Source organism: Bubalus kerabau, chromosome 1, assembly GCF_029407905.1.
Source record: "Bubalus kerabau isolate K-KA32 ecotype Philippines breed swamp buffalo chromosome 1, PCC_UOA_SB_1v2, whole genome shotgun sequence".
In the NCBI taxonomy this organism is placed as follows: Eukaryota; Metazoa; Chordata; class Mammalia; order Artiodactyla; family Bovidae; genus Bubalus; species Bubalus kerabau.
Window position 1 is genome coordinate 61,331,832 of NC_073624.1, and position 25,718 is coordinate 61,357,549.

The 25,718-nt window shown below is 37.7% G+C and overlaps 1 protein-coding gene across 2 annotated transcripts in view; it reads right to left on the bottom strand.

Annotated features, from left to right (window-relative positions):
• CFAP54 (cilia and flagella associated protein 54) overlaps positions 1-25,718 on the bottom strand; it is a 309,026-nt gene that overhangs the window by 222,959 nt on the left and 60,349 nt on the right. For both annotated transcript variants that reach the window (XM_055576675.1, XM_055576666.1), the window contains exons 18-22: positions 23,566-23,652; positions 23,353-23,474; positions 12,807-12,983; positions 8,748-8,840; positions 8,296-8,481 (exon numbers count right to left, since the gene is read on the bottom strand). In XM_055576675.1, the coding sequence (XP_055432650.1) occupies positions 8,296-8,481; positions 8,748-8,840; positions 12,807-12,983; positions 23,353-23,474; positions 23,566-23,652 (665 nt within the window). The remainder of the gene's footprint in view (positions 1-8,295; positions 8,482-8,747; positions 8,841-12,806; positions 12,984-23,352; positions 23,475-23,565; positions 23,653-25,718) is intronic.

Genomic DNA, 25,718 nt, shown 5'->3' on the forward strand with positions numbered 1-25,718 from the left:
CTTGCGGGCTGCAGTCTGTTGGGATTGCAAAGAGTCAACATGACTGAAGCAACTAAGCACAGCACAGGCAGTATGATTGGACAGGTAAAGTGAGACAGGATTTCAGAAAGTCTTGAAAATCAGATGTGTGTGTGTGTGTTGGCTCAGTCATGTCCAAATCTTTGTGACTCCATGGACTGTAGCACACCAGGTACCTCTTTCTATGAGATTTCCCAGGCAAGAATACTGGCGTGGGTTGCCATTTCCTTCTCCAGGGAATCTTCCTGACCCAGGGGTTGAACCCACATCTCCTGCACTGGGGGGCAGATTCTTCACCACTGAGCCACCTGGGAAGCCCTGAAAATCAGATGGAAGTATTTAAAGATATCAGGTCCTGGACCAAGCATTTCACATGCATTATTCCATTGACTCTTCATTACAGTTCTGTGAAGTGAGCTCTATGAGTGTCCTTGTTTTCCAGATAAGGAAACTGGGGTATTGACAAGTAGAATAATTTGTACAGAGCCAAATACTCAGTAAAAAATAAATAAAATGAAAAAGTAGAATCAAGACTTAATGTGATAGATGAGGTCCCTTCTCTGGGCCACATTGGGCAAAAAAGTGGGACTAAGTGGTCATTAAAACACCATTATAATTCTAAGATTCACCATGGAAAATGATAACAGATGATGTGTAAGGGAGTTGGTGAAACTATAATTGAATGTTCTTTCCTTTTAAAATATAGCTTTTCAAAAATAGTTATTTCTGAGTCACTTTGCTGTACAGCAGAAATTGGCACAACACTAAATCAACTATATTTAACTTTTTATAAAAAGGGTGAAAACATAAAAATAATATTATTTGTTCAGTCAGTGGACATTGCAAAACAAGAAAAAAATGCCATGATAAAATTAAAGGTTTATAAATTCATGAGTTTGTGTGAGTTAACAGAGGAGTGCTTGATATTCGCAGGTTCAAAGATGGTTAAGTAGTAGTCATGTGCAGAATAGACTTTAGAGGGGGTGAGGTTAAAATGAGAAATAAGCATTAAAAGAGGGACTTCCCTGGTGGTCCAATGGCTAAGACTCCACACTCCCAATGCAGGGGGCCCGGATTCGATCCCTGGTCAGGGAACCAGATCCCAAAATGTTTATGTAGGTTTTTCCATAAGATGCTATGGAACAAACATTTTGGCCAAACTAATACATTCCTTTGCAGCACCTTGGCAAGCTCCTCCTCTTCTCTTCAGTCTCATGATACTGGCGTTCCCCAGGGCTCAGTCTTCTGACCTCTCCTCTCCTCAGCACTCATGTCCTTGCTGCTATTATCCAGCCCCACGGCTATAGTTGTCACACAACTACTCTCAATTCCCTCTGCTGCCCAGACCTCTCTCCCCAACTCCAGATCCACGTGTCTAACTGACTACTCAACAATTCTCTCTGAATATCTAATAAACATCTGACCTTAACATGCCCCCAACTGAATTTTTTATCTTTCTCTGCACCACCCACAGCCATCCCCAGCTCAGCTGTGGTCCGAGTCTGTCCTTCTAGTCAGTTGGCTAAACACCTTCAAGGCATCTCCTATTTTTCTCTATAAATTATTTCCAACAGGAATACTTGTTAACTCCTCCTTCAAAATATATCCAGAATCTGGCCACTTCTCATCACATCAACTACCATCACCCTGGCCAAGCCACTCCCACCTCTGGTTGGATGACAGCGGGAGGTATTCAACAGCTCCCTCTGCTTCTACACTCACTCCTTATGGTGTGTGCACAACACAGCAGCCAGGGTGAGCCTTGAAACAGAAGTCAGTTACGTTGTCCTATTACATCAAACTCTCTCCAGTGGCTGTCCATTTCACTCACAGTAAAAGCCATACTTACTACATTGGTCTGGAATTCTTAGCACGATCTACTTTCCCCCCATCCGCTCACCTTTTACCTCCCTAAGCAATCCTTCAGGCCCCTCTAATCTAGTCATTCTGGTCTCCTTGCTATTTATGTTATACCAAGTACAGTTCTGGAATCCTTCAGGCTTTTCTTCTAGCTCCTTCTGTGGAATCTTCTTTCTCCAGAGCTGCTCCCTCACCTCCTTCAAATGTCTGTTCACATCTCATCTTCCAGATGACATTTTCTCTGTTCAGCTTACTTAACACTGTAACACTGTAATTTACCTTCTTCACATTTATCCCACTTCACATTTCCAATTCCTCTGACTGTACTCTACACTATCTTTCCACAGGACTTACCTTCTAACATACTATTAATAGGCAATCTATTTCTTTACTATGTTCATTGTCTATTACCTACCTCCTACCATGGCATTTTGCTCACTTCACTTAGAACAGTGGTTCTCAAAGTATGGTCCCTGAACCATCAGCATCTGCCTCACCTATGAACTTGTTATACATGCAGACTTAACAGGTCCTATCCCACACCAAGTGAACCATATACTCTGTCAGTGGGGGCAGCAATCTCTTTAGGCCAGCACTCCAGATCATTCTGATTCAGGCTCAAGTTTTACAATCACTAGCCTACAGCAATGCCGGGCACAGAGTAAGCACTCAATAATAATGTGTTAAATGAACTTAAAATTCTGCTTTTCCTGATAATTTCCCTCTCTGTACAGAAGAGAACACCCAGGAGGTATGCTACAAAATAACACAATTGACTGGCCCAGTGTGAGTGCCTGACCCAAACTGGGTCCACAGCAAAGCAAGATGGACCCCATACATACACACACACACAGTCTGCTTCAGGTGTTAAGGTTGAAGACATTACTTGCACCAGGAGGATCTGAGAGAAAGTTTATTGTTCACACAAGGGACTCCCAGGGAGAGTCCCATGGGCAGGCACAGGCAGGTCCAGGTTTTCCTGGGCAGAGCAGAAGGAATAGGTTGGGCTTTGTTAGTGGCTGGACTGGGCACAGTTCCTGCTGGCTGGGACCTTTAAATTTCCTGCAGGAACCAAAGGAAAAGGTGAAGTCAGAGACCTCCTTAGTAGCCTGCTCAGATATGGGGCCAAAGGAACAAAGATGGGTGAGATTTAAAAACAAGTCAGTGGCCAAACATTAAAAATGAGATCAGACTCTTACATTGGGTGAACCAGTGCAGGTCTCTTTCCCAGAAATTTGGAATCAAGATTAGGTCATAGCTAAACAGTCCCAGAATATGGCTGAAATTGAGAAATACACAAAAACATTCAAGGGGCTGCCATATTCCCTCCAGAGATGGAAAGGAAAATCAATATTTAAAGAGGGAAAAAGAAAGCAAGTGTATAGAGAGTATCAGAGGTATGAGGCTTACAGCTGCCTGAACTTTGCAGCCTTCCCAGGGCCTGGCTGCATTTCCCCAAGGGAGGCTTTCTTGCAATCGGGGTCCTACTGAAACCATAAGTCAAAAATCAACTAGAATGAGGATTACTGTTGTGGTGATGAGACTGATTTAAAAAAAAAAAAACAAAAACACACAGTTCAAATGAAAAAGAGATGATACCTAACATAGAACCTGGCACAAAACAAACATTGAATTTTTGTTTGTTCAAAGAGGGAAAAGAAGAGTTGAAACTTCTTATAAACTTAAAAAATGGGGATGACTACATTTTACCTGGTAGCTCTATACTTTTTAATGGTCATAGACAAAAGGGGAACCTCTATTAATAAAAGGGTTTCAATGAATTCATATATGAATTGGAAAAAATGTACAAATTTCAGTTTCCTGCCACCATTGTGATTCCCAACCCAACATCAAACTCTACTGCTCCCACAGATCATGACGACCTATGGAGTACACCAACCTAGGAAGAGAAGAGATGGGAGAGATGTAAGCTCTAGATGAACTTCGCACATGTTAGATGGTGAACACATGATTTCCTGGGAACCTGGACAGAGCAGTTGAAAGGCATGAGCTGGTTCAAATGGCAGGCTTATCATCTACCACCAGAGTTTAGTTCAGTTCAGTCGCTCAGTCATGTCCGACTCTGCAACCCCATGAACCACAGCACACCAGGCCTCCCTGTCCATCACCAACTCCCGGAGTTCACCCAAACCCATGCCCATTGAGTCAGTGATGCCATCCAACCATCTCATCCTCTGTCATCCCCTTCTCTTCCTGCCCTCAATCTTTCCCAGCATCAGGGTCTTTTCCAATGAGTCAGCTCTTCACATCAGGTGGCCCAAGTATTGGAGTAACCTTGGGTAAATTACTTAACCTCCCTAAGATACTCACTCTGGAATAAAATGAGATTGACAGAGGAAGGGCTAAATTCATCTGTTTCCTGAACTTGAAAGTAATACTACCACCTCTATCTTTAGAGTTACTGTAATCAATGGAATAATAAATGTTAAAATGTCTGTCAGGCAACAGTTTTTTAATAAATGATATTCCTCACTTTCTCATTTCAACAAGTCATGGTGCCCACTTGCTATTTGATTTAGTAGTTCAATAATCCAGCAGTATGTGGCATTTGGTCTTGTATCCGTTTTACAGATAGGGAAATTAAGACCAAGCAATTTGCCTAAAATCCTACAATCCTGCTCACAGATTTCTAATTGTCTATATTTTATATCACATTATCTAGTCATTCCCAACTTAAAAGGGAATAATAAAAAGAAATGAGGCTATAAAGGGAATGAAATTGGAAAATAAATGTAGACAATATATAATTCATAAAGGTTCCTCAAAAAATTTTCCAGATAGCCTAAATTATTATAGTTTTCTACAGTAAGATAAAAATCTAGTAGAGATTTACCTGACTTTATAGACTTTTTATTTATAAAATAATGTTTAGTAAAAAGTACAACCAAAAACTCTAAGCCAAGTTATTCATAAACATTTAGCAAAGTAACTCCATATTTTACTATAAAATATTTATGATAATATTTTTTAAAGAACAGAATTATCTTGAAACTAAAAGCTAGCCACTCTTACAAAAAACAGCAGCTTTTCATCTCAGTTCCAAAAGAAAGGTACATTTTCCTGCTAAAATTTAAAAGCTTAAACTCAAATTTTAAATGGAGGAAATTTTGCTTATTCAACTTAACATTATGAGAGAGAATGATTTTAGACTGTCATAAATGAACTACAGTACTGCAAATACAGTATCAGTAAAGAAACACAGGCCATTACTTTATGACACTTCTCATTATCCTAGCAGTATAGCTAGGACTTCGTTTTATTAACTTTCAATGAAAGTTATGCCAAATGAAGCCCAAGAGTCAAACCACTCCCTGGAGAAAAATTAGGCCTTGATGAAATATTCGGTGCCTTACTTTGAAATAACTCCATCACTGCAAATTAGGAAATATATTAGATTCCAAAGAAATCAAAACATCAGAAAACCATGAACCCAAATGACATGCTAAACGAATGCTAGACAAATCCTAGCAATTCTCTCAATTTAATTTTCTTTGAAAAATACGATAATATAAAATTCCAGTTAGACTTTAGCCTATAATACTAATCAACTATTAAGAGGAAAAATAGCACAATAGAAATGGGATAAAATTTGGAAAAGCCAACAATAAACTTAAAATTATATGCTTGAGACTTGGGTCAATGAGTCATTTTTTTCTAGAATCCCATTCACTGGTGACATGTTTTATTTAAGTCAGGCAATTATTTCAGCAAAAATGTCAGTTCACAAGTATATCCATAACTAAGAACCACAATAATATTCATTAAATGCCTACTGTGGGGTAAGTGCTATGGTTAAATGTTTGACAAGCATAATTCCATTTAATACTCATAACAGTTCTGGGAGGTAACTACTATTATTATTCCACTTCATAGACGAAGGTTAATTGACTAATATCACACAGCTAGTGTGAGGATCTGCATCTTAAACTCAGGTCTGTCTCTATGAACCCAGAAAATTCACTTCTATAAACCAATCCAAAGAAAATAATTATAGATGCAGTGAAAGATGCTCAATATCACCAATTATTAGAGAAATACAAATCAAAACTACAATGAGGTATCATCTCATTGTATGGCCATCTCATTGATGGCCATGTCGGAATGGCCATCATCAAAAGTCTACTAACAATAAACGCCGGAAAGGGTGTGAAGAAAGAGGGAACCTTCCTACAGTGTTGATAGGAATGTAAATTGGTACAGCCACTAGGGGAACTGGATGGAAGTTCCTTAAAAAACTAAAAATAGAACTAGTTTATGATCCAACAACCCCATTCCTGGGCATATATGTGGAGAAAAGTATAATTTGAAAAGATTCATGGACTCCAATCTTCATTGCAGCACTACTTATAATAGCTAAGACACGGAAACAACCCAAGTGCCCAACAACAGATGATTGGTTTAAGATGTGAGGTACACACACACACACACACACACATGCAAACAGAATATTACTCAGCCATAAAGAAGAACAAAACATTGCCATTTGCTGCAACATGGATGGGCCTAGAGAATATCATAGTAAGTAAAGCAACTCAGGCAGAGAAAGACAAATACTATGTATCACTTACATGTAGTATCTAAAATACAATGCAAATGAACTCATCTACAAAACAGAAACAGACCCACAGACATTGAAAACAAACATGGCTACCATAGGAGAAAAGGAGGAGGAAAGGGATAAATCAGGTGTGTGGGATTAATGGATATGAACTACTATACAGAAAATAAACAATCATCAAATATTAATATTTACTGTATAGCACAAAGAACTATATTCAATATCTTAAAATAACTTACAATGGAAAGTAATCTGAAAAAATACATACATATGTATAAAAATCATGTTGCTGTACACCTGAAACTTACACAATATTGTAAAACAACTGATATATATTTTTTATTGAAAGAATAATTATTTACAATGTTATATTAGATTCTGGTGTACAGCAATTCTGGTGTACAATTCTGGTGTACAGTGATTCAGTTATATAGACACATATTCTTTTTCATAGTCTTTTCCATTATGGTTTATTACACAATATTGAATATAGTTCCCTGTGCTATACAGTAGAACCTTACTGTTTAACTATTTTACATACAGTAGTTTATATCTGTTAATCCCAAACTCTTAACTGATCCTTCCTCCACTCCCTTTCCCCTTAGGTAACCATAAGTTTGTTTTCTATGTCTGTGAGTCTCTACTTTTGTTTCACAAACAGGTTCACATATGTCATATTTTAGATTCCACATATAAGTGATATCATATGGTATTTGTCTTTCTCTTTCTGACTTACTTCACTTAAGTATGATGATCTCTAGGTCTATCCATGTTGCTGCAAATGGCATTATTTCATTCTTTTTTTATGACTGAGTAGTAGTCCAGTATATACACACACATATATATATACTACATTATGACATTTTTAAGATGCAATACCATACAAATGTTAAAAATTATGTTTTGAAACAATACTTTAATGGAATGGAAAAAAGTCAATTATGTAGTAAATAACAATCAGATGTAAAATAATATGTACACTATGACTAAAATTATATATTATTCATAAATTTACACACGTGTATATTTGTCTACACACATGTTGTATGTAGACATATATATATGTATATTTGTATACATACAGGCTTTCTAAGTGGTTCAGTGGTAAAGAATCCTCCTGCCAATGCAGGAGACATGTGTTTGAACCCTGGGTGGGGAAGATCCCCTGGAGATGGAAATGGCAACCCACACCAGTATTCTAGCCTGTAAAATCCCGTGGACAGAGGAGCCTGGTGGGCTACAGTCCATGGGGTTGCAAAACAGTTGGACGCAACTTAGCAACTAAACAACAATGTATACATATGCCTGCAAAGAAAAGGATATCTCTGGATTACGGCTTCTCAGCCATGGCACTATTGACATTTTGGACCAGATAACACTTTGTTGAGGGGAGGAAATGCTGTCCTTTGCATTGTAGTGTGCTTATCAGCATCCCTGGCCTCTACCTTCCAGATGTTAGTAGCACTCCTCTAGATGGTGACCACCAAAAATGTCTCCAGACAATGATATATGTTCCCTGGGGGCCCAAACTGCTTCAGGTTAAGAACTGCTACTGGTTGACAGGAAAACAGGCAACATTTATTTCCAAAATTCTAAAATCAGTATATGTTGCATTTAAATGTTATTTACTGCAGGAAAAAAAATGTTATTATATAAAACAAACTCATGAGTGAGAGAAATAATGATTTATATTTTAGGAGACTAAACTGTGGTCAAGGAAAATATGTATTACAGGAGCTTCAGAATATCTGCTGTGACTGTTTTTTCATCAGAAATTACTTAGTAATTGGTTAACAGTATAAAAAATAGAGGAAAAAATTAGGAGAAACCTCATCTACCTGCGTCAATAACATCCGAGTAGTAACAGCAGAAAGAGGTGGGTAAACCAGAATTGGTTTAGTTGTCTCGCCAATAGCATCACCAATCAGCTTTCCTTTAGAACAGTAAGCCGCAACTGCAAAGACGTATTTTTCATTGGTTTCTAAACCTTTTACCTCAAAAACACTTTTGCCATCTGCTGGTATCTATTAACAAAAACATATTTCAAGTTATACATGGAAAATCAAAGTAAGGGGTTTTTTTAATATAATTAAGGGATCGTTATAGGTTAAAAAAAAAACTTTCCATTTACTGTAAGATTTTAGTTATGACTCAAGTTGAAATCAAGAGAAATTCACTGAAACAGTGATTACATAAAGGAAAAAAAAAAAAAACAGCAACACTCAGTTGTAATTAATGAGACTTTTGGTAAGACTTCCTGACATTCAAAGGTTTTTTCAATTCAACATACCGCTTCTCCTGAGTTTGGAAGATGATTATTGTTTAGTCTTACTTTTCCATAGCTTCCTTCTGCTTTGCGACCCAAAATGCAGTACCAGCAGACCTGCCAAGGAGAGAGATGAGCCTGTCATCTCTAGTCAGTTTACACAGCATTTGATTTCTTTTATCATGATGTGGCAAAAGGAATACTTTTCTATACAAAAATATAACTATTCAAGTTTTAAAATATGAAACCTCAGTTTACAAAGATACTTAGGTTTACACTTCTTAAAAATACAAATATAGTTTATCTGGGACCAAGACTAAAATATTATTCATTATTAATTACTTTTAGATCTTATGAAGTGAGCAGTTCCTATGTGTTAAGCAGTGTTCAGACAGTGGCAGAGAGTGACTCCAAAGATGAGCTCATCTTGATGACAAAAAGACCAACACGGAAATGATTTTCACATTTTATTTAATAATAAGTGACAAAAAGTAAGTGGTAAAAGAACCAAGGCTCTAAATTGTAGTGTTTTAAATAAAATGTAAAAGTGCATATGAAAAAGCCTAGAATAAAACGTTTCTAAATAAGAACAGTAGAGTTTGGGTGATAAAATGGTAAGATTATGGGTAATATTTTTTCCTCTGGTCTATAAATTTTCTGAAACATTGTATTCCTTTGATAATTATTAAATACAGATATAAACCAAAAGCAAAATGCAAATTGCACAGAAAAAAAGCAAACTTAAAACTTGACTAAATGGTTAGACAATAATGGTCTTTTTGCCAAAACGTCAAAATAATGGAGATTCCTCATCATCATGAATTATTCTCACTGTAGGGAAAGGGGGAGAGGTGATACCTAGGAAAAAAGCATCATTAGGAGGTATACTGTCCAGGGGTAGGTGATGTAGGGGTCGTCATCAATGTGGCATTTCATTCCCTTTTCCCCAAAGGCCCCACCTCACAACATCTCAACTTCTAAAACTAGAAAAAAAGGGTAGGGGGCGGGGAATGTAATTGTCTCAGAAGCAGCTGCCTCTTACAGCTCCGCCTGCTATTTCTCCCTCTGGGTCAACAGAAAAATACTAATTGTGTATTGTCTGCACAAATAGTTCTCCACTCTGACTATGCAACAGGATTGTTTTTTAAAATACAGTTTGTACATAATCAACCATTAAAAAAAAAAAATTACATCTACCCAAGCCTGTCCCCCTCAGTGAATATGAATACCTAGTGCAAAATAGCCGAACTTTTGTGTTTTTAAAGAAAATTTCTCAGGTGATTAAAGAGCACTAGGAAAGGTAGAACTTCAAGGACGAAAAACACACTGAAGGAACTTGGAAGATGGAGGCCAGGAGAAGAGGAAAAAAAAAAACTCAGCATGACTCTCAGAAAAAAACTTAGAAACTAACTTTCCTTGACTTTTCATGTAAAAAAAGTGCCATAGAGGTAAAAAAGGAAGAAATGTTCTGTTTTATGACCTGGATCATTATTGCTCTAAGTGAAGCTCTACATATTTTGAAGTTCTACAGATTTTGAAGAGTAAGTTTTCTCTAAAAGCATTTTTACAAGCAGGCTTTATATTTCTATTTTGCTACCCAGATGAAAACATCTTAGTTTATATAAGAAGAGTAAGTCCTTAGAATCTATGTAAGAGTAAGGACACAATGGAAAAATCACCACTAACTTTGAAAGTAAAATTTTATAAACAGCATTAATATTTTTAACTATTAAAACAGATGTTAATGCAATGAATGCCTTAACAAGAGGATTTTGGTAAAACAAAAGATGGCTGAAATCACAAACTAGAAAATGTATTTAAGCCCACAGCACCATCTAGTGCTAAGGAGTAGGTAACAGAAGGTGTCATTTCCAGCAGCATGCAACTCTCCCAACATTGAACATACATCAACTTCACATCATGTGCTGAGTAACAAGTCTTACAGCTGCAGGTCAAGATGGGGTTCTTATGTCTTCCTATTCTTAACATTATGAAATAAACTAGTCACTAATTTGAGATACATTAAAAAATAAGAACCTGGTTAAATAAATCAAAATATTTACATAAAAACAAACAAAAACTCTTGGGAAATTATCCAGTCTTAGTTCTATCCTGAATTTCTAAAGCCAATGAACCTTATTCTTAAAACAGATCCCCCAGACCCAAAGTTGAATTTTAATACTGCTAGAAATTGCAATAATGCATTTATCATAGCACAGTTGGGTATAAGATGAATGTTGTTACTATTCGTTCAATTATAAGGCATTAGGAAGGTGGTATTACTTCTCACTGATGTCCACCTCCCATTAGTCTGCTGCTGCTGCTGCTGCTAAGTCGCTTCAGTTGTGTCCAACTCTGTGCAACCCCATAGACGTCTGGCAGCCCACCAGGCTCCCCCGTCCCTGGGATTCTCCAGGCAAGAATACTGGAGTGGGTTGCCATTTCCTTCTCTAATGAATGAAAGTGAAAAGTGAAAGGGAAGTTGCTCAGTTGTGTCCAACTCTTAGCGACCCCATGGACTGCGGCCCACCAGGCTTCTCCGTCCATGGGATTTTCCAGGCAAGAGTGCTGGAGTGGGGTGCCATTGCCTTCTCTGCCCTTTAGTCTAAAACTCCTCAAAAAATGGAATCATGCTTTATTTGTGTTTACTTCTATACTTTACCTCACATAGAGCTTAACAGATAACACACACTCAATAATGATCACTGAACAGAATTTATGAAAAAAAAAAATCATCAGATAATATAATCACAGAGTATAACCCCATTAACTAATTTTAGCAAACCTTATTACATAAGGTTAATACAAGAAATGTAGGGACCTTGGTCAACGTGCTGAGAATATGATATAATATCTCATTTAGTTTTCACAGCCGAAACATTTTACAAATGAAAAAGTAAAAAAACAAATTTAAGAAAGGTTCAGAAAGTATATTTAGATTTCCTAAGGTCATACTGCTGTGCTAGAGCAAGAATTTTATGTCTGTGTTTATCTCACTTCAAAGCCCATGCCCTTTCCACTGTATCAAGTCAGTGTAAGTTCAAACAGAACATCCTAAGGATAATCAAAGAAACAACTTTGTTTTTTATACAACATCAAAGAGCATGTGTTCATCACCCAAAAGAGGAAAATGTAATATTTAAAATATGAATTAGATGGAACCAAATGCTTGTGAGGAAACTAAACCTCAAGATATAGTCACACACAGACTAATTCCAAGGCACTGGGGCTGGGAGAAAGAGCTTCAATAAACACATAGAGTTATGACTTATAATATGAATGGAATTATTGTTTGCTTTCATTAAAAGACTCTTTTAATAAAAATTTAGTCTGACTGTTTGTGACTACATGGATTATACAGTCCATGGAATTCTTCAGACCAGAACACTGGAGTGGGTAGCCGTTGCCTTCTCCAGGGGATCTTCCTAACCCAGGGATCGAACCCAGGTCTCCCACACTGCAGGCAGATTCTTTACCAGCTCAGTCACAAGGGAAGCCCAGGAATACTGAAGTGGGTAGCCTGTCCCTTCTCCAGCAGATCTTCCTGACCCAGGAATTGAACCAAGGTCTCCTGCATTACAGGTGGATTCTTTACCAACTGAGCTATCAGGGAAGCCTTTTATTAAAACAATCCTCATTTACTCAGAAGAACTTCAGAAAGAGCCTCTAAATTCACCACCCCTCAATTTTCTTGTCTTCAACATTGGTTCTCAGAGTAACTTTTATCCCCTTCAAGTGTCTGACTCTATTTTAATGAAACCTTCTTGATACTGAGCACTCTAGTATATAGTGTATGACTGTTACAGTGATAAAGGTACTTCGAGAGAAATGCTTCTCTCTTATTTCTCCTTATTATATATTTGGGTGTAGCAAAGCTATATGGAGCCAAAGGGGAAATAGCATAAAGGCAAAAGGGTCATGAAGAAACTAAGTTTGGTTAAGATATTAAAATACTAATCTCAGTGTTCAGGGTTTATAAATAAGATTATCCAAGTGCTAAAAGCAATAAAACTATCAATCATTACAGTTATTGAAGTACCTTTGATGCTTTCCTTGAGGTAAAGATCAAAATAGACAACATACCTTAACATCAGAAACAAATGGGGCAGGTTTTAATGTCACAGAACGGTAAGTTCGGGATAGCAGGATGGGTGGAGGAGGGACCCTGCTTTTCTTTCTTTGGGCAGTTTCCACATATTTCTGATATGAATATTGTATACTTTGTTCTGCTTCGGTCTTCTCAATCAAAGAATATGCTTCCTATGATAAAGTGTGAAAATAGGAAAATACATTTTAAGAGCCTGAACTTCATTTTACTGGAGAATTCTGGTGATGTTAAACAACATTATCTTGATATATGTATTTTTTGGGCCTCGGTAGTATACATGTTTCAAACATTGAATGATATTCCAGAAGTAAAAACAAACTACTAAACAAGGACAAGTAAAAAATAGCTATTAAGACAATTACACTGTATGTCTAACATGTTTATCATTATTATTATACATTAATATAAGACATTTCAGTTTCAGATCAAGTCCTCTGAATATCTGCCATCATATTTCATTGTCCTTAAAAATTTTTGTAACACGATTATCTGCATTTATACTTATGAATTATATATTTACACTTAATGCAACTTGAAATATGACTCTCAAGTAATAATCATTGGTATATGTGGTTTACAAAATTAATATTATTGAGGGTTTCTTACTATTGGCAAAAAGAAATAAAATATACACAAATATCTATTCTATAAACCTAAAGGAAAGGCAGTAACCTTTTTAAAGGTTACACATTCAGTGACAACAATAAAACAAAAAAAAAAAACACAAATATCAGAAAATCTAAATACTTCAAAAGTAAAACTAACTAAATCAACAATAATACATGTAAATGAGTTAAACTCCTTTTATATTAAATGAAAAATCAAAGACTCTGATAGAGTACTAAAGCAAAAACCCATGTAAAGACTAACTTGAAGGATAGAAAATAGAATACCCTTTCAAACAAAGAGTGCTTGGATGATTAGAGATCCATGTGCAAAAGAAAAAAGAGGGAACCATATATCACATTATATACAAATAGTTAACTCAAAATGAATTATGGACCCAAATGTAAAAGCTAAAATTATAAAATACTTAGGAGAAAATATAGAAGTAAATATTCACAACCTTGAGTTAAACAATGCTTTCTTAGATATGACACCAAAAGAACACCAACAAAAGAAAAAGCAGATAAATTTAAATTCATCAAAATTAAAAACCTCAAATGATATCATCAAAACAATAAAGACAGCTGACAGAATGGAACAAAATATTTGCAAATCATATATCTGATAAAGGAATTATATTCAGAATATATAAAGAACAGTCACAATAATAAAAAATAATAAAATAATAAAAATAAACAATAATGAAAAAATTCCATTAAAAAATGAACAAAGGGTTTACCTGAGGAAACCAAAATTGAAAAAAGACACATTTATCTCATTGTTCATTGCAGTACTATTTACAATAGCTAGAACATGGCCACCTGATGCAAAGAGCTCACTCATTTGAAAAGACCCTGCATTGGGAAAGACTGAAGGCAGGAGGAGAAGGGGACAACAGAGGATGAGATGGTTAGATGGCATCACTGACTAATGGACATGAGTTTGGGTAAACTCCAGAAGTCGGTGATGGACAGGGAGGCCTGGCGTGCTGTGGTTCATGGGGTCGCAAAGTCAGACATGACTGAGCGACTGAACAGAACTGAACTGAGAACATGGAAGCAACCTAGATGTCCATCGACAAACAAATGGATAAAGAAGTTGTGGTACATATATACAATGGAATATTACTCAGCCATAAAAAGGAATGCATTTGAGTCAGTTCTGATGAGGTGAATGAACCTCATTATATATTATAGAGTGAAGTGAGTCAGAAAGAGAAAGATAAATATCATATTCTAACATATATATATATAGAATCTAGAAGAATGGTACTGAAGAACCTACTCGCAGGGCAGCAATGGAGAATCAGACATAGAGAATAGACTTATGGACATGGGGAGAGGGGAGGAGAGGGTAAGATGTATGGAAAGAGTAACATGGAAACTTACATTACCACATGTGAAATAGATAGCCAACAGGAATTTGTAGTATGGCTCAGGAAACTCAAACATGGGCTCTGTATCAACCTAGAGAGGTGGGATGGGGAGGGAGAGGGGAGTAAGGTTCAAAAGGGAGGGGATATATGTATATGTATGGCTGAGTCATATTGAGATTTGACAGAAAACAACAAAATTCTGTAAAGCATTTATCCTTCAATAAAAAAATAAATTTTAAAAAAATGAACAAAGGGTTTGAATAGACATCTCTCCAAAGAAGATAACACAAATAGTCAGTGAGCAGATGAAAAGATGCACATTATCACTGATCACTGGTGATGGAAATACAGAAGCTAACTCAAAAATACAAAAGCAAAAAAACCTCAACACAGCAATAATGATGAAAGAAACTCAGATATCCAAAAACCTACTTCCCACAAGTGTCAATCTTAAATGATATTATTAAAAGTTAATATTTCAAATCTCAATGAACTGAAAATTCCTATGTCATTTGTTAAATTTCTACCTACAGAGAAAGATAGATAGCTTCTGAAATAATATTCTAAAACTATTACAGCTTTGATAACAAAACCTGAAAAAATGACTGTACTTAAAAACATAAAGAAATCTTTTTACAAATACAAATGCAAACATTCTAAATAAAACACTAATTCACTGATCTAATAATATATTGGAGGTATAGTGTACTGTAATTATGTTGTCTCCTCAGGAATAAAAGGATGATTTAATACTAGGAAATCTAGGAATATAATTTAACTTATCCATAAATCAAATGATAAAAAATATGATTATAGGTTCAATGGCCAAAAATACATTTGAGCAGTTTTTAAGATTATTAATTTAAAAAGAAATCAAAAGGGAAGTCAAAAAGTATCTTAATACAAATGAAAACACAGCATACCAAAACTTACAGGATTCAGCAAAAGTAGTTTTAAGAGAAGGTTTATAGTGAAAATGTCCACCATAAGAACAAAGATCTCAAATAAACTATCTAACTTCACACCTCAAGGAAATAGAAGAACAAAAATCCTAAGATCAAAGTTAGTTGATGAAATAACAAGGATCAGAGGGAAAATAAATAAAATAGAGACCATAAAGACAATAGAAAATCTCAACTAAAACAAAAGCTGTTTTTTAAGATTCAAAAAAATGACAAACTTTTAGCTAGATGAATAAAAAATAGAGAATGACTCACATATTAAAGAAATGAAGGAGGAGACAACTGATACCACAGAAACACAAAGAATCATAAGAAACCGCTGTGAACAATTATATGCCAACAACTGAATAACCTAGAAGAAGTGGATAAATTGCTAGTAATACACAACCTACCAATAGTGAAATACCATAAAGAAATAGAAAATACAAACATACTAGTAACAAGTAAGAAAATGAATAAGTAATCAAAAACTTCCTGATAAAGAAAAGTCCAGGACTAGATGGTTTCAGTGGTAAATTCCTGCCAGAAGTTTAAAGAATTAACACCAATCCTTCTCAAATTATTTCAAAAAACTGAAGAGAACGGGACACTTACACACTGATTTTACAAGGCCAGCATTACCCTGATACAAAACCAGACAAGGATAGTACAACACAAGAGAAGAAAACTACAAACCAAGATTGTTGATGTATACCTGAAATTAACACAACATTGTAAATCAACGATACTCCAATAATTTTTTTAATTTAAAATAAAATAAGCTACAAAGATATATTGTACAGCACAGAAAATAAAACCAATATTTTATAATGACTATAAATGAAGTAGGGCTTCCCCAGGGCTTAGTAGATAAAGAATCCACCTGCAATGCAGGAGATACAGGAGACACGGATTCAATCCTTGGGTCTGGAAGATCCCCTGGAGAAGCAAACAGCAACCATTCCAATATTCTTGCCTGAAAAATTCCATGGACAAAGGAGCCTAGAGGGCTACAGTCCAAAGGGTCACAAAGAGTCGGACACAACTGAGCAACTAAGCATGCACATAAATGGACTAGAACCTTTCAAAGCTGTAAATCACTATATTGTACACCTGTTACTTACATAATATTGTACAGCAACAACATTTCAATTTCAAAAAATAATTCCAAAAAAAAAACATACTGTTTTATTGCCACAATAGTACTGAAGTCCAAAGTACAATCATCTGAATGCAATCTCTCTCCCTATAGTTCCCATTAGAGAACATGTGACCTACTTCTTTTCATAAGTTACTCAATACTTAAAAGGGCTTCCCCGGTGGATCAACAGAAAAGAATCCGCCTGCAATGCAGGAGCCAGAGGAGACACGGGTTCAATCCCTGGGTTGAGAAGATCCCCTGGAGAAGGCCATGGCAACCCACTCCAGTATTCTTGCCTGGGAAATCCCACAGACAGAGGAGAGGCGGGCTTCAGTCCATAGGGTCACAGACAGTCAGGTACGACAGAAGCAACTTAGCATGCATGCAGCATGTATGCAATGCTTATAGGGACAGATTGATGTTAAATATATCTGAAAATGCCTTAACATCCACAGTGCAGCAGAACACTTATGGAAAGATGTAATGCAACTTTGAAGGGCATGATAACAATCATAAGACTGGAATGATAAAGTGCCATATTTATTCCTCATCTAGTAGATCTCTCAAAGTATATTCTGAGTTCTCAACAATATTATGTACATTTCAGAAGGAGATGAAAAGTAGGTTAAGTCATATCCAAGAATCCTAACAAAGAATATTGCTGAGAATAAAATATACAACTTATAAGATCTAAGAGAAAAGACAGAAAAAAATGTGTAGTTTGATAGACAAAAATCTATCAAAAGCACCAAAAATTATTCTAATATGACAAAACAGAATATCCCAGAGTGCTTAAAGTGGAAGAGAGAATAGAAGTAGTAGTAATAATAATGGCTAGCATTTACTAACTGCATATACTGTGCTTAGTCGCTCTTTGTGGACTGTAGCCTGCCAGGTTCTTCGATCCATGGGGATTCTCCAGGCAAGGATACTGGAGTGGGCTTCTGTGCACTCCTCCAGGGCATCCTGCCAACCCAGGGATCAAACCCAGGTCTCCCGCACTGCAGGCAGATTCTTTACCATCTGAGACATCAGGGAAGCCCTTATTGACTGCTTGCTGCTGCTGCTGCTGCAGCTAAGTCGCTTCAGTCGTGTCCGACTCTGTGCGACCCCACAGACGGCAGCCCACCAGGCTCCCCCATCCCTGGGATTCTCCAGACAAGATCACTAGAGTGGGTTGCCATTTCCTTCTCCAATGCATGAAAGTGAAAAGTGAAAGTGAAGCTGCTCAGTTGTGTCCGACTCCTAGTGACCCCATGGACTGCAGCCTACCAGGCTCCTCCATCCATGGGATTTTCCAGGCAAGAGTACTGGAGTGGGTTGCCATTGCCTTCTCCATATTGACTGCTTACTCTGTGCCAAATGTTAAGCATTTTATAGGCATTTCATAAAATCTTCCCCAAGATCACCCATTTTACAAATGAAGAAAGTAAAACTTAAGAGAGCATAAGTAACTTGACCTTGGTCATATAGCTAGTCAGCAGCAGAACCACAGCTCTAATCAAGATCCTTCTACGTCTAACCACTATGATTTCTTGTCTTAAAGCAAAGTGAATTTTAAAAGAAGCATGAAAAGGCAACCTAGATGATGTTTTCACTGCAATAACCTCAAAATATTTAAAAGAAAAAAATCCTAAAATGTAAATATGCTAAAAGACTGAAGTCTTCTTTTGAAGACTTGGGGTCAAAATATGACCTCATAAGAAGAGGGTCAGAATCAAAAAGGGATTTACTCTTTATGAGGAAGATTTTAGCATGGAACAATTTAAAAGAACTGAGAAGGTCTCTGAAATAAATTGGCTTACATATACTTTTCCTCAAAAAAGCAAATAGGATTGATTTGACTAAAATGCTACAAAATAGGGAAAATCATTTCAATTGGTAACATAGTTAATACAATAGTATTTAGGAGCTCTGCACTGTGCTCAGTCCCTCAGTCATGTCTGACTCTGCCACCCCATGGGTTATAGCCCATCAGGCTCCTCTGTCCATGGAATACTCCAGGCAAGAATACTGGAGTGGCTTGCTATTTCTTCCTCCATGGGATCTGCCTGACCCAGGGATCAAACCCAAGTCTCTTGTATCACCTGCATTGGCAGGCAGATTCTTTACCACTATACCACCTGGGAAGCCCTGAGTTGTAAATTCAGGAATATTAAAACCAGGAGTGATTAGAACTTCTAGTGGCTGGGCTTCTTTAGTTATGGTTCCAAATTAGGGCCATAAAATTAGATTTTGTGTTGATTATAAAAAATAATCTGCTAATCCATAATGCTCTCTTTGCTTAGAGTTGAAGCACTATAACTGAATTTTGGAACAGTCAATTACTGATTTAAGTTTCAACAAACAGTACAAGATCACTAGATGCATCAGTTAGGGTTCTTTGGTAACAGAAGCAACAGGAAAATGAGACTTTGACCATAGCAGGACCAGAGGCAAGAGGGTCCTCAGAATACAACTAAAAGAATCTGATCAGGACATGGGTATCAGAATGAATGAATGCCAACTCTGTGTGTGTGTGTGTGTGTGTGTGTGTGTGTGTGTGTGTATGCTCAGTCATGTCTGACTCCTTGCAACCTCATGGACTATAGCCCACCAGGCTCCTCTATCCATGAAATCTTCCAGGCAAGAATATTGGTGTGGGTTACCATTTCCTCCTCCAGGGAATCTTCCCAGCCCACGGATTGAACCCGTCTCCTGAGGCTCCTCCATTGGCAGGGGGAATCTTTATCATTGAGACACCTGGAAAGTCCTGAATGCCAACCAGTTTTTGTCTTTTTATCCCTCTGCTCAAGATTCAGATTCCAAGGAGGGAACAACCTATTGGCCTAGCTTGCCTCACCAGTCATCCTCTTGGCTGGCTGAGAAGAGTGGCCCTGAAAAGTCCCACCTGATTACATCTAGTGGGGAAGAAGAAATTCCTCCAAAGGTGACATTTGGAAAGGAAAGTGGATGCTAGACAGAAAACAGCAGTATATAACCTGCCCTGGTACCCTTAACACTTGCATTGAAGAGTATTCCTGCCTCTGCCCAGAGAGAAATTACACTGTAAAGATGCTCAGTGTTGGAGTGCTAGACTCTGAAGTGAACTAAGAGTGAAGATCATAAGCCATATGCTGATTCCTCTATTTGATCAGAAGTAGAAGATCAGGGACATCTCGGGCTGGTTCTAGGTGCAAGCCATTAAAATAAATCAGAGGTATAGTGTGTAAAATGCCAACAAGGACTTTCAGAAGTCAAATAACCAAGAGAGGAAAATGAGAAAAATTAATCCCCACAATAAAAAAAAAAAAAGCTAACCATCTCATCTGGAAGGTTAACAGGTTCTTATCAAAAGTTGGTCCCTTATCTGTGGCAACAAGCTGCTCCACCTTTAATGGACTTAGAATAAAACAGACACCTGATGAGAGCATTCATCTCTAAGAGGTCAGGAAACTTCTGAAAAACTGAAACACGATATGAATTATTGAAGAGTTCTGCAAAGACCCAGGCTTTCCAAATCTTTTTTATGGTATCAGGTGACACATCAGATACTGATTTGGGGATAATTCTATTACCAGATGATGATAATGTAAAGCATGTTGTAATATAGCCCGAAAAAAAAAAATGATTGCCAAGGGAAAGAAATTTATTTGTCTTCTTTAAGGAAAGAAATTCTGGCAATTATTTGATCCATAACATCGTCGTTTATCAGAGTACTCTAAGGACTAATCATTAAGCTTTTTAACACTAGGATAAAAAATTGCCATGGAGGAGCAGAGGTGGCGATGGATGATTTCAGGACTTCTAAAAAAATATTCAACATTTCCCAGCTGGTGACAATCCTTATGGAGGGCCCCTCATAAAAAAAAAAAAGTGGAGCCTCTAAATGCTTCTCATGAGTTTAACAGAATATTTTAATTTTTCTTAAGTTAAATAGTTTCACTTAAGAAATAGAAAGAAAAGATACACAAGGAGAAGAAAATGAACACTTCAGCTTTCCCACATCTCCAGTGTGTTTCCAATCATGATAGTGGGAAGATAGAGAAATAACAGGGGAATGGGTATATTATGATAGCATAAAGACAAAATTGTGTCATAATAAAACAAAAGGGAAAATCCTGGAGGATTTACTCTCTCTGAACTCTAAGAGGCCATGAAAGAAATGAGTCCTGAAAGAAATAGTTCTAAAAGATAAGCTTTACTTGCCATCGAAATAGGACTGCAGTACCAATGTCCTCCAAACACTGGGTAATAAAGATTGGTTATAGAAGCATCTGCTAAGAAATGGGATCCTGAACACACCCCAGGAGTCTTCCGACAGAGATCAGATACTGCTTGGCCTGGTCAGCTTAAATGATCCAACACCATCATCAAATTCCTTCATTCAAATGATGGAGATTCTAGTGTATCAAGGCTCTCCCTGAATACGGCCAGGACAGACTTTCTCCCCTTGAATACTGGCAGCATCCATCCAGAATCCTTAGATTTCTTTTGAACTAGACTCTACTTTCTTTCTGGGCTCACCTTTTACTATCCTTTCCAAACACCCCTCTCCCCTTTGCCATTGCATCTTAGCTTCTGTCACACTGAATGACCTATAGGACTACAAGCATTCTGTGACCCTTCCAGCCTCAGGACCTTTGCACAAGTTGTTTTCTCTGCCTTGCATGTCCTTTCCACCTTTGTCTTTCTCTGTCTCTGGCAACTCCTGCCTGTCTTTCAGTATTCAACTTTGTGTCATCTTTTCTGAATGTTTCCTCAAACATTCTCCACTGTTGGGCTAGGTATTCTCTTCCTGAATTTCCCTGGCACTCTTGCAATTAAAGCACTTATGACAATGACTCACAATCACTTACTTACATGTCTATTTTTCCATAGATTGGATTTATCTTGAAGGCAGAAACCACAAAGAGTAGGCAATCCATCAATATCAGTTGAATGAAGAAAGAATCTTTGTTTTTATCCCCTGTACTCAGCATAATACCAGGCACATAGTCAACTTGCTTTGAAACATTTGCTGAATGGATCACAGGCCCTCAAAACCATTTGTTGGATAAATGAAGTGACGGACTCGTGATCAGGAAACTCTACATGCCAGAAATCTGAAATTCCAATATTCTACTTTCTGATTTCAAACACCTATCCTTCCAACTCTCTCAAATTCTGATTTTATGGCCCCCAACCTCATAGAGACGCCCAATCTCTTGATATCTCCATAGTCTGCTAAGTCTTTAAAAGCCTTCGTGGGTGTTACTGCCTTCTCTACTCAATCTGCACCCATTTCTCACTGTGAACTTTTAACCTATACTTCCATACTTTTTAAAAAGTCCAGTCTGGTACAGTTCTCTGTCACAAGTATTCTACTGTCACAGCTTCTAAGAATACCACACCCGGATAACATCATACCAGCATGCAGATGGGGCCTTTTGGAAATCCATGGTCTTCAGCCTCAGCTAGAACTTCACAATGCTGGCCAGCCCTTTATCTTAGAGCTAGCTCCTTCATCCATTCCTCTCCACTCTCCCATCACCTTCTCTCTCCTCAGTCCATCTACCCAGCCCCACACTCCATGGTTGGCAGATCTCCTTGCCTCCTACTTTAACAGATGATTAAGATAAGAAAGTATCCACTCAACTCCCTGCCTCCACAACAGACTATAGAAATCTATATCTGTCTGTTGCTCCTTGCCTTCTACATCAGAGGGATGAGGTGTCTGCTCTGCAGTCCACCCTCCGTTGAAGAGGAATCACTTTGTATGTGCTTTCAGTCTCATCTCCTTTCCCTCTTCTATTATAGGATCCCCACTGGATGTCAGACTCTTCTTCAAAGCTGTATCCTCCCCCTAGCTTTGACCTACACTCCTCTATCCTATGTCAGTCAAGCTACTGGTAGTCTCTAATCTATCATGTGCCATTCATTCACCCAACACAATCAAAGTTTTGTGATGCATAGGGACAAAATAAAACAGAAATGTGATTCCCCTCAGAAATTTAAACTCTAAAATCAACATAAATGAATTAGTAAGAAGACAGAACCATTTCCAGGTCACAGAGAGACAGCAGTAAGGCAATTGGTCCATAAATCAGCAATCTCCATCTTAGCAAAGTGTCTTAGCCCAAGGACTTTAAGTATTTTAGTTCCATAGTAAGGAATGCATTTATGCATGCACAGTGTCACTTACATTCTACAGTTTATCTCATTTTGAACCCTTCTGATTTTATTTGGTTCCCTATGCAAGGTCCCCCCTGCAGAAGGAGAATCTCTCATTTCAAGAGAGTTCAAGGCAGGAGATATACATTAATTTTCCTGCTTAGAACTATTTCACTTCACAAAGAGAGGACTAAACACGGAAAATCTGAAAGTTCATAAACTAATGTTAAGGGCAACACATTATTTTTAGAAAAGAGCAATAAATCATTCATTTTTACCAGGGGTTTCAAGTCTGGACTAAAGTAAGGAATGGTATACACTGTTACCGTCAAGTAGTTCTGTAGAGAAGAACAGGCTGCATCTTTCTCAAATATTAGAAGAGTTTTCTGCATCAAATAAATTGCTTTAGACAGCTTATTCTTCCTTATTTTATTCATCACACTTAATTCTGTAAAAGCACACAACTGTTTTACCAAAAGGGCAACATAAAAACTATCTTGAAGAAATTTGGAAAAGCATTTTATCCAAATTTTAATTACCTGTAAAACAATCAGGGTTTGCAGGTTTTTTTAGCTTCTCTGTACCTTTGGTAGATGTATTTTTGCTCACAGTTGGAGTCTGCAAAACTGAAGAAGAAGAAGAAAAAGAAGAAGACTGTCATTACAATTAGGTTTACATTCAAGAAAGGAAATATTTTCTGAACACTAAAGAGTAACTATCTATTTGTAAAATTATTGCTTCCTCTATCATTCAGTTCAGTTCAGTCGCTCAGTCATGTCCGACTCTTTTTCAACTCCATGGACTGTAGTACGCCAGGCCTCCCTGTCTATCACCAACTCTCAGAGTTTACTCAAACTCAAGTCCATTGAATCAGTGATCCATCCAACCACCTCATCCTCTGTCATCCCCTTCTCCTCCCACCTTCAATCTTTCCCAGCATCAGGGTCTTTTCAAATGAGTCAGCTTTTCACATCAGTGGCCAAAGTACTGGAGTTTCAGCTTCAACATCAGTCCTTCCAATGAATATTCAGAACTGATTTCCTTTAGGATTGAGTGAATGGATCTCCTGGGAGTCCAAGGGACTCTCAAGAGTCTCCTCCAACACCACAGTTCAAAAGCATCAATTCTTTGGTGCTCAGCTTTCCTTATACTCCAACTCAAACATCCATACACAACTACTGGAAAAAATCATAGCCTTGACTAGATAGACCTTTGTTGGCAAAGTAATGTCTCTGCTTTTTAATATGCTGTCTAGGAGGAGGCAATAGCACCCCACTCCAGTACTCTTGCCTGGAAAATCCCATGGATGGAGGAGCCTGGTAGGCTGCAGTCCATGAGGTCGCAAAGAGTTGGACATGACTGAGCGACTTCACTTTGACTTTTCACTTTCATGCATTGGAGAAGGAAATGGCAACCCACTCCAGTGTTCTTGCCTGGAGAATCCCAGGGATGGGGGAGCCTGGTGGGCTGCCGTCTGTGGGGTCACTCAGAGTCGGACACAACTGAAGCAACTTAGCAGCAGCAGCAGGTTGGTCATAACTTTTCTTCTAGGGAGTAAGCGTCTTTTAATTTCATGGCTGCAATCACCATCTGCAGTGATTTTGGAGCCCAAACAAATAAAGTCTGACACTGTTTCCACTGTTTCCCCATCTATTTACCATGAAGTGATGGGGCCAGATGCCATGATCTTAATTTTCTGAATGTTGAGTTTTAAGCCAACTTTTTCACTCTCCTCTTTCACCTTCATCAAGAGGTTCTTTAGTTGTTCTTCACTTTCCATCATAAGGGTGGTATTACCTGCATATCTGAGATTATTGATATTTCTCCCGGCAATCTTGATTCTAGCTTGTGCTTCATCCAGCCCAGCATTTCTCATGATGTACTCTGCATATAAGTTAAATAAGCAGGGTGACAATATACAGCCTTGACATACTCCTTTTCCTATTTGGAACCAGTCTGTTGTTCCATGTCCAGTTCTAACTGTTGCTTCCTGACCTGCATACAGATTTCTCAGGAGGCAGGTCAGGTGGTCTGGTATTCCCATCTTTTCCAGAATTTTTCAATTTGTTGTCATCCACATAGTCAAAGGCTTTGGCATAGTCAATAAATCAGAAATAGATCTTTTTCTGGAACTCTTGTTTTTTCGACGATCCAGAGGATGTTGGCAATTTGATCTCTGGTTCCTCTGCCTTTTCTAAAACCAGCTTGACCATCTGGAAGTTCATGCTTTACATGCTGTGTAGGGCCACCCAAGACAGACGGGTCATGGTGGAGAGTTCTGACAAAATGTGGTCAACTAGAGAAAGGAATGGCAAACCACTTCAGTATTCTTGCCTTGAGAACCCCATGAACAGTATCAAAAGGCAAAAACATAGGACACTGAAAGATGAACTCCCCAGGTTGGTAGGTGCCCAATATGCTACAGGAGATCAGTGGAGAAATAATTCCAGAAAGAATTAAGAGATGGAGCCAAAGCAAAAACAACACCCAGATGTGGATGTGACTGGTGATAGAAGCAAGGTCCGATGCTGTAAAGAGCAATATTGCATAGGAACCTGGAATGTTAAGTCCATGAATCAAAGCAAATTGGAAGTGGTCAAACAGGAGATGGCAAGAGTGAACGTCGACATTCTAGGAATCAGCAAACTAAAATGGACTGGAATGGGTGAATTTAACTCAGATGACCATTATA